The 11124-nt window shown below is 37.1% G+C and overlaps 1 protein-coding gene across 1 annotated transcript; it reads left to right on the top strand.

Annotated features, from left to right (window-relative positions):
• The first annotated feature begins 500 nt into the window (after positions 1–500).
• On the top strand, positions 501–947 carry LOC147516200 (uncharacterized). The gene has a single exon (XM_086593188.1). It carries the CDS (start codon positions 501–503, stop codon positions 945–947), a length of 447 nt encoding a protein of 148 aa, XP_086449314.1.
• Positions 948–11124: the final 10177 nt, after the last annotated feature.

An 11124-nucleotide genomic window follows, 5' to 3' on the forward strand; every position in this document is an offset into this window, starting at 1 on the left:
AAAAGAGTCAAAAATCGAAGTATCAACAAACAACCGATCAAAAGTTCAAGAGTGATGGTAGGCCACAATAATGGAACGGAAAATAACAAAAGAAACTTCCCGAGTTAAAGCTTACCACCCTCAACGAGAAGTATGTTGTTATCTATGAGAAAATTAAGGGAAAGAATATCTTATCTCCACCTTTTCCTCTCTTCGAAGATACCAAGGCTACATGTGACAAATCAGTGTGGTGCAAATTCCACGATGATTTTGGTCATGAAACTGAACAATGTCGATCTCTAAGGGGTAGAATCCAATGCTTGATCGAGAAGGGTATGCTCCAGGATTACGTGCTGGGTAAAACGAAACAAGCTTTAGTCACGACCGCACACAATGTAATCAAAGTCGGTCATGCCAGAGCTGATTCAATGTCTAACACCCAACGCAAGAATTTCAATCACTCCAAGATCACTAATCTCAGCCACCACTATGTTTATAGTAGATATGATTTTCTCCACGGTATGGGTACTGAGACTTATGAGGAAGGACCTCTCTGTTGGACTAACAATGATCTAATAGGAGTGCACCATCCTCATTATGATGCTGTTGTAATACAAGCTTCTGTTGGAATTCATCGTGTGCAGAAAATCATGATTGATACAGGTAGTTCGACAAGTGTGATCTATAAGCGTTGTTACAAAGGACTCAATCTCCCCGAGAAAATGATAGTTCTCGATCCAAATCCTATCATTGGCTTCAATGGGACAGTAGCAAAATCAATTGGTAGATGCTCGTTTCCGGTGACATTAATGAACAAGGAAGTTACAATTTATTTTCTTCTCTTGGATTGTAACTCCTCCTACAATGTCATTATGGGAAGAGATTGGATCCACTCAATGGGAGCTGTCGTTTCTACTTTCCATCAGGTTATCAAGTTTTGGTGTGATGGTATGGTATTCAAAGTTTGAAGTGATCATATTCATATAGCAGCTTTGAAGTGCCATGAGTCCGTACTCGAAGATTATAAAGATTCGAAAGTTAAGGGTAACACCATCCTAAATGTCGATGGGGTAAAATAGCAATTACAGAATTCCATTGACCGGATAAACGCTACGGAGCAGCGTTTAGGTGGCCCCCCGACCATCGACATGCTCATCGAAGTACATATCGAGAACAAGGAAGAAGAAACCACTTTTATTTATGCGGAAATTTCCAAGAAGGAACAGGATGAACTCATTGAGCTTTTGAAGAAAAATTGCATAATGTTTGCGTGGACGGTTGAACAAATGCTTGAAATTGATCCTTCACTTGCATGTCACAGGCTAGATATCGACAAAACACAAAAGCCAGTGCATCAGAAGCCTCGCCAAATGACTCCCGATCGAAAGCTCAAAGTGAAAGAAGAGATCGACAAACTTCTTAGTGTTAATTTTATTAGGTCTATACTATATCCAAAATGAATATCCAATGTAATAGCAGTCCCTAAGAAAAATGCGAAACTTAGAATCTGTGCTGATTTTAATGATGTCAATAAAAAATGTCATGTTCACCCGTATCCCTTGCCTCGTATTTCTGAAATGGTTGATGCCACTTCAGGGTTTAAACAAATTTCTTTTATGGATGCCTTAATAGGATTTTATCAAATTGCATTAGCCAAAGATGAACAAGAACTTACAACTTTCATAACATACCAAAGCTTATTTTGTTATAAGGTAATGCCTTTCGGTCTAAAGAATGCACTGGCAACATATCAGAAATTCATAAATACATCATTTTCAGACTTCTTAGGCAAGTTTATGGAAGCTTATATTGACGATATGGTCATCAAGTCGCATGAAGAGTCTTCACACCTTCATTACTTGCAAAAATTCTTTGATCGGCTAGTGCATATTCGAATGCATCTAAATCCATCAAAATGCACATTTGGGTTAGCATCGGGTAAATTTCTTGGATATCTTATGACCAAACGAGGCATTGAAGTTAATCCTGATCAAATCCGTGCAATTACCAAAATGCCCTCGCCAAAAACCAAGAAGCAAATCCAGCAACTTATGGGTAGGATAGCTGCTTTGGGTAGATTTATCTCAAAATATTCAGATCGGCTCCACCCCTCTTTTCAAGCCATTAAGGGATCCCCACAATAGACAGATGAGTGTGACGTAGCTTTTCAGAAAATGAAAGAATACCTAGTACAACTGCCAATTCTTGTTAGTCCGACTACCGGACAAACAATTGGCATCTATTTGGCAGCATTAGAAATAGCTGTGAATGTCGTCTTATTCATTGATGATGAAAATGAACAACCAACTTTCTTCATAAGTAAGACCCTTACAGCTAGGGTAGGGAATGGGTCGGGTTCGGGTAGGATATAGGTATATCCGAATCCGAATAATTTCACTATATCCGAATTCGAACCCGAACCCGATTAAGGTTTGAATAATCATACCGAATCTGAATTCGAATCCGATTATCAAACCAGAAGAAACCCAATTAAACCTATTTTCTCAACTGGTAATATGGTATAAGAACTTTTAATCAAATAATATCTAAGGAAGAAGTGTGCCATATCCTCCACCTGTTAATGTTATGGTTGCATCAACCCAAAACACAACCACACATATTTCAAACTTGAACTTGGAAAAATATACAACAATATCTATTCAGGAAAAAAAAAAGTAATAGTCCAACAGGTAACTCATAGCTATCTTAACTTTGAAGTTTTGAATTGCTGAGATGGCCGGGTTCTATACTTCCATCAACCATGAAATAACTTCAATCAATTGTCTGTCATAAGAAGGGACATCATATATACTGCAGTCAGAGTCCAGCTAACAAGCAAAATCTCATCACAATTTAAAAAATGACAAGTGAGAATCCTCTTCACAAAATATCCACATGGCTCATACAACCTGCAAATATAGAAAAAACCCAAAATTAGTTAACTGTATAGAGTTCCAACTTTATATGAACATACCTTATGTTTATGTAAAGATTGGGAAATGACAAAAACGTATGTACATACTCCAAAATTGTTTCCAGCATCAACTAAAGAAGTTACTCAAGTGGGCACTTGGTCAATTCCCTATGCAAAACAAAAAACAAAATAAAAAAATGAATGACTATGCTGGATTTTAAAGGTCAAATGAAAAAACATAATGGGTATGTCAACATACCCAACACAAGAAGATTCATAACCAAATCCACAAAGTAGTGTGTCTTGATCTATCAACCAGAGATAATAAATATGTTAGAAGCAATAAAAAAGTTATAACCGACACCATTATTATAATTTGGGAGGATCAGGGGGTGGCTTGTTTACCTTTCCTTCTTTCTTTGAGCCAACTTTGTGTACAAATTAACATTTGCACCGTTTCAAGGTACAAAGAACTCCTATGCTTAGTAATAACTCTGCCTCCAATGCTAAATGCCGATTCAGATGGAACTGTTGATACCGGAATCCCAAGAACATCACGAGCCATGGCTGACAAGATTGGATACTTCGCTTCATTCACTTTCCACCAAGATAATATGTCAAATGTCGGGGAACGAGGCAAAACAGGCTCCTCCAAGTACAAGTCTATATCTCTCTTCGTGCCTTGGGGGGTCGAAGTTTCCTGAACAAATTGGTTAAATCCACTGCCCATGTATATGCTATTAGATCCCACATTCGTAGCCATATTTTGAGAAGAATCTAATGGCACTTGTGCTGCATACTCATTATACAAACTTTCGAAAGTTTCTTCGACCTTCTTAACTTTATTAGCCAAACCATCTCCATAAATCTTTGGAAAAAAAATATGCCACTAGTTTTAATTTGAATTGTGGATCCAAAATGGCAGCGACAGCTAAAGCGAGTGACAAGTGCTCTAATATTTGACAAACTTAAGTTTCATAACATTTGCCATTGTGCGGATATACTCCTTTGGACTATAGACCCACTCCATTAGTCCAATGTGAATTTCACACACATGAAGGAAAAAAATGTTTGTTGTTGGATATAGAGAACCTAAATAACAATATAAGTTTAATTATATCAATACAAGTAAAGCATGTGAGAACATCCTAAAACAAAGATGCAATAATTAAACACATGCATACCTGAAAAAGCCTTAGTCGAGTCATTAATTTTCTTCAAACAAGCAACCACATCATATGCCATATCCCATTCTACCTTTGTTGGAGCAAGCTTATAATCCCTGTCATGGTCGTGCAAGCGTGTAAATGCATTCTTGTACATCAAAGCAACTTCAATCATGTCATAGGTCCAGTTCCATCTAGTGGGACAATCAAGAATTAAGTTTTTCCCACAAATTATCTAAACTTGTTTAACAACCTCATTGAAAAGCTTTTGTTTCTTTTGGGATTTCATAACAAATTTCACACTGTCTCTAACCTTCATGAGCACATCACCAAGGACATTCTGCCCATCTTGAACAATCAAATTGAGAATGTGAGCAACACAATGAATATGAAACAACTTCCCATTGCCTAAAAGCAAATCTCTATCATCCAATTCCGCACAAATGGCTGCTGACATTCAATCATTCGTTGTACAATTGTCTAATGCCATTGCAAATAGTTTTCCATCAATGTTCCATTCCATTAAACATGCCATAATAGCTTCTGAAAGACGATCTGCAGTGTGAGGCGCATCTACTTTCACAAAGTTTAGTATCATCTTATGCAACTTCTAGTCTTTATCAATATAATGAGCAGTCAAGGACATATACCCGAGATTTTGACAAGAGGTCCACAAATCTAAAGTAATACTGATTCTACTACCAACATTTTCTAGTTTATCGTACATCTTGAGTTTTTCTCCTTTATACACCTCCATACAATAAGATGCAATGGTCTTAGCACAATTTACTCTAAATAAAGGTTGGAGATTACTCACAAATAACCGAAAGCCATCATAATCAACAAAAGCAAATGACAATTCATGAATGATCAGCATGCGTGCAAGATCCAGTCTACTTCTTTCTTGATCAAATTTAAAAGTTTCAACCGTCATCGACCCATCATTTTCTTCTTTCACACTGAGAAGTTGTTGTCATATGTCAGGTTTCATTCTATTTCAGCAATTCTTTAAATGATTTTTCAGATGAGTTGTTCCACTGGTGCTTCTTCCATCCATCTTTGTCTTATAGTGTTTACAAATCGCGTCCACTACTTTGTTTTCTTTTGGCACCCTATTAAAGTCTAACCAAACTTTTGACGTTAACTTTCTCTGTCTTTACGGAGTGGCTTGATAGTTCAAAACCACCACCCCATCATCAAGATCACCATCAGGCAAATTAACAGTGTCATTTGTAGGTTAATTACAAGTAAATTAACAGACATGATTGGTGTCGAATTTCTGCATGAAAGCATAAGGAAAGAAATGGTTAATTACAAGTAAAAAACAAACCAATAAAAACTAAACAAGTAAATGGGTTTCTGAGAACTGATCCTGAACTCTTGAAAGACGTTTTGCCAGTGGAGGTTCAACTAGATTAGTGGGCATGTTTGGATCAGTAAACATTTCTAAAGACGATGTGGAACATGGGAATGGTGTACTATACAAATGAATAATGCAGAGCTTCTAACAAAAAAAATCTTGGAAGAGCGCAAGTAAATTCAAAAACCATATATACACAAAACCATATATTTACAAATTCTCGTCAAGTAAATTCAAAAACCATATATACACATAACCATAAAATTCAAGTTATTTGGTGTCGAACTGTCGATACTTCCTTGAGCTTAAGAGAAAAAGTAGTAAAAGACAAGTGAAGCTTCAACGAAATTGAGATCAACAAACAATAATTAATTAAATAACTCACCTCTTCAATAAAATAGGAATCAAATTAAATAACCCTTCTTTAATTCTTGTCTCATTAAGTAAAGGTGTGGTTGTCGGCTGTGAGCTGATACCTAGTTTTATTTATATTGAAGAAGTCAAAGTTTGAAGTACAGGTGTAAATGTAATCGGATAATACAGATATACATTCGGGTTAACGGGCTTTACAATGTCTATTTGAATTCGTATCCGAACCCGATCGAGTAAGCCAAATTTATCCGAACCCAACCCGAAATACTTATGCGGATATGAAAATACACCCGAACCCGATGTATTCGGTAATCGGGTTAAGTCAGATTCGAGTGTACCTGACCCGATTCCCTGCCTTACTTACAGCTCCAGAAGCAAGGTATTCACAGATTGACAAAATAGCTCTCTCACTTGTCCATAGTGCACGAAGATTGAAGCCTTATTTCCAAGGGCGTATCATCAATGTCTATACTGAATACCCCTTGAGAAAAGTTCTTCGAAATGCTGATTCGAGCCGATTAGCAGAATGGGAAACATATTTGAGTGCCTACAAAATTATCTACAAAGCCCGATCATCTGAGAAAGGCCACACAATGTCATCACTTATGGCCGATTTTCCTGTCGATGACATACCGACCATGGAAGAGCAGTTTGAGGAACCTCCTCCTAATCCACAACAAGGATCAGCCGATCCATCCACAAGTGTCGACCCTTCTTTATGGATTCTACACACGGACGGTTCTAAGAACAAATCAGGTTCAGGCCTTGGTTGTGTTTTGATCCGACTTGATGGCGAGAAAATTGAAAAATTTGTTCGCCACGGATTTTGTGCATCAAACAATGAAGCCGAATATGAAGCGGTTCTTTATGCAATGCGAACAACACTTGACCTGGGGGCGACAAAGATCGAGTTATTCACTGACTCAACGCTTGTTGCAAATCAATTTGGCGGATCTTTTGTTGCTCGAAATGATAGGATGGCTGCATATGTCCAAAAACTGCATGAGCTATCTATTCATTTCAAATCCATTGCAGTTCACCAGCGCTCTCGCAATGATAATCGTCACATCGATGTCTTAGCCTATCTCTCTGCCGCAGTTGATGTTAACAATAAAAGAAAAACCTATATTGATTTCCAACCTTTTCCAAGCATAAATGTTATAGAAGAACATGTTCAAAAGGTATATAGCTCATCTATGCTATTTCCAGACGACATCTTGGAATTTTGAATTCGAGCAAGTAAATGCCGTAACAACAAGGAACAGAAAGAGAGAAGAGCTAGCTCAGTCGGCTGACACAAGTTCAGGATCTCACTCAGAGGAAGCAGCTCAAGAAGATTTAGCCGACCATCAAGATTTGGCCGATCATCGTGTTGAGAGTGATTCTCCACTCACACATGATGCCGACCAAAGCAATGTTGATATGGAAGATGAGTCCCACGAAGCAGATAATTCTCCAGAAGTACCATATTTGGATCTCCAATCTATCGACGGTGATTCTTCACCAGATGATTGGAGACCTACTTATTTAGAATTTCTATAGCATGGAACTCTACCTGAGGATTCGTCACTTTCCTACAAAATTAAGAGAGATGCCTGAAAATTTGTCATAATTCCAAATTCTAAAGGCAAGCTCCTACTTTATAGGAAGGCAAACAATTTCAGTCCTTTTCTCAGATGTCTTTCCAAAGATCAAGGTCATCTAGTTCTCGAAGAGATACACTCCGGACTTTGTGGAAACCATTCTGGGGGACGTAGTCTTGCACATAAAGCCATGACTCAAGGATACTGGTGACCTAGCATATGCAAAGACACTCAGCGAATTTGCCCAAAAATGCATACCATGTCAAAAATATGCAAATATGGGCAAACTTCCAGCAACGGAACTCCACCTAATTCTAAGCCTTTGGCCTTTTGCGAAATGGGGCTTGGATATTATGGGACCCGTACCAAAGGCTCCTGAAAGTGTATGATTCTTACTGGTTGCGACTGATTATTTCACTAAATGGGTAGAAGCTCAACCGCTTGTCAATATCTCAGCAATAGATGTATGGCGTTTCTTATGGAAAGACATTGTTTATCGCTTTGGAATTCCATCTAACATCGTCTCTGATAATGGTCAACAATTTGATGCGGAAGAAATTCACAAATTTTGCGCCTCACTAAAAATTCAGCATAATTTATCCGCACCATATTATCCACAAACAAATGGACAAGCAGAAGCAACCAATAAGACGATTATCTCGACTTTGAAGAAGAAGCTTCATGAAGCAAAAGGAAATTGGGTTAAAGAGTTGCCAGCAGTGCTTTGAGCTTATTGCACCACTCCAAAGCATTCTATCAATATTTCCCCTTTCAACCTAGCTTACGGCATGGATATTGTCCTCCCAACAGAATTAATTGCACCAACTACAAGGACAGAAGCAGTACAAACTGGAAACAATGATGCTGCTCTAACTTTGGTGGTAGACTCAATTGATAAAACTCGAGAAGAAGCTTTACAATGTCTAATAAAATATCAGTCAGGCATGAAATGCAAATATGATAGAAAGCTTTGCCTCAAGAGTTTTGAACCAGAAGATTGGATACTTAGCCGAAAATAGAAGCTCATTGAATCTGAGAAGTTGTCAGAGAATTGAGAAGGACCGTTCATCATTGATATGCCAGCATCTAAAGGGTCTTATTTCCTTCGTCGAATCACTAGAGAAAAATTTGCCAAGCCATGTAATGTTTTTCATTTGAATTTTTTTTTATCGTTGAATGTTTGTTTTTCATTCATTGTAATCATTTCATAATTCAATAAGATTCTATCCATCTTTCGTTTTAACTAGAGATCAAATATCCCAAATTTTATTGTCATTACACTATGGGTACGACATTACCTCAACTTTCAATATATAATCATTACAATTTGGGGGCGTCACCTCAACTTTCATTATCATTACATTATGGGGGCCATTACACTATGGGGGCGGTGACACCCAAATTTTATTATGTTATCATTACACTATGGGGGCGGCGACACCCCAAATTTCATTATGTTATCATTACACTATAAGGGCAGCGTCACCCCAACTTTCAATATATAATCGTTACAATTTGGAGACGTCACCTCAACTTTCATTATCATTACACTATGGGGGCAGCGACACCCCAAATTTCATTATGTTATCATTACACTTTAGGGGCGACAACACCCCAAATTTCATTATGTTATCATTATATTATGGGGGCGGTGACACCCCATATTTAATTACGTTATCAATACATTATGGGGGCGACGACACCCCAATTACATTATCCTTAAATCTTATATCTATTTTGCCGACCTACCTCAAGGCCAAATTTCCCAACTCTTATATATTTTGACCGACTCCTTATATTTCGATCTATTCTGATTACCAATCTAATAAAAAATAAATAAAACACAAATATCATGAGACCGTGCAAAAATAAACATAATCGAGAAAGAAAAAACCGTAACCTAACCTCACATCATCCTAACAATAAAAAACAAAAACTTCACTTAAGAAGTTGCAGCATAATGTTATCCTCCATTGGAACTAGAACACCTTTTAGATCCGACGGTGATACATCTTCCAACTTCCTATAACACATAGTATAGTAATCTGATAGTTGTTGCAATTTTTCCCGTTTCTCAGAATCTCTCGATTCCAAAGTCCAACACTTACCAATGCTTCACGCAACAACGCCGCAGATTTCTTAGTTTCAACTGCATGCTTCTCAATAATATCATCATTCTCTTTACACCCAACCCTAAAATATTCCACCTTCTCATGATATTCATCTAACTCCTTCAAAAATCCATTCTCTTCAAATAGTACCTTGTAGTCTCCTCTAATCCCCTCAGCCTCGCAAACTCGTTTAGCCAATTCCAATTTCTCACATTTTATTATCTCAACTTCATCACTCAAAACTTTCTGCTCTTTAAGAACAACCATTTCTTAATTATGTTTAGACAATTCAGCTTTCATGATATTCATTTTCATCTCATAGTCGAGCAAAACTACTTTATTTCTCATAAGTACTCCTCTCATACGTTCATTCTCCTGAAAGATTAGCTCTCTCTCCTTCCAAATATTTCTCAATCTCATATATTCACTAGTTTTAATCTTATAATTTTCTTTTGCTTCTAAGATTTCTTTAGCATAATCCCCAAGCTTCGACACCTAACGAAAAAAAAAATAATGTGTTACTATAATTTTTTAGCAACCAAATAAATGAAAATCCAAAAACACACACACACACACACACACTTACCTCTAAAAGCTTTGAATTCAACATATTAACGGCTTTTACAAAATCTACACTTCGTTGATAATCCAAACACAATAACTCTGGATCTAAAATATTAGACAAAATAATTAAAAATAATAATAATTAATAATAATTAAATACAACAAAAAATAAATATTCAACATCTAACCTTCAATTGCCAAGGCTTGCACGTCTGGAGTGATGAGCACAGGCGTTGCATAACTCCTGCTCATCCCTGGTTGTAATGAAGAAGGTACAGTTGAGCCAACAATGGTGTTGGTGCTGACCACAGTTAACAGTTTTGTCGACACACCAGCATTGGTGCCATCAGCAAAAGTCGACTCTTCAGCATTAGTGCCAACAATAGTAGACACTTCAGAATTTGTACCAACAATCGTTGACACTTCTGTTGACACACCTGCATCGGTGTCAACAGCAGAAGTTGGCAATCCAACATTAGTGCAAACAATAGTTGATACTAAACTCGACACACCAACAATGGTGCCATCAGCAGAAGTTGCTACATCAGCATTGGTGCCAACAACAGGAATTGGAACTCCAAAACTATTTCCACCAAAAGGAGTTGGCACTCCAAAATTGATCCTGACAATAGAAGTTAAACCTATTGTATCTCCACCATCATCAACTTTTTCCATCAACATTACCAAAAGAACCATTAAACAATCAATAACAAACATAAATCTAAATCACGAAAACAAGATCAACACTAACATCAAGTTCAGATATATTATTAGTCATTGCTTCCCCACCGATATCATCATCATCATCAATATCATGCACATCAGTAGTTTTTTTTGGAGAAAGATAAAAACACATAATAATTACGCGTCATTCCAAAACATATTATAGGTATTACATATATGATATTTTAAAAGAAATATTATATAACATACCATTTCTCGACCCTTAATCCCTTCCTCAATTTTACTTGAGCTATCCCCAGTTTTCTTTTCCCTTTTTCTTGGACGTACGTTTCTTTTCTTCTTTCTAATATTTTCTTGTCCACTATCCTCAGAGTCATCTCCTTCTACTTCT

The sequence above is a fragment of the Coptis chinensis genome, chromosome 2 (genome assembly GCF_015680905.1).
Source record: "Coptis chinensis isolate HL-2020 chromosome 2, ASM1568090v1, whole genome shotgun sequence".
NCBI classification, from domain to species: Eukaryota; Viridiplantae; Streptophyta; class Magnoliopsida; order Ranunculales; family Ranunculaceae; genus Coptis; species Coptis chinensis.

Excerpts from the sequence above, each read along its gene's own strand:
- LOC147516200 (XM_086593188.1), top strand. The coding sequence starts at position 501 with ATGGGTACTGAGACTTATGAGGAAGGACCTCTCTGTTGGACTAACAAT.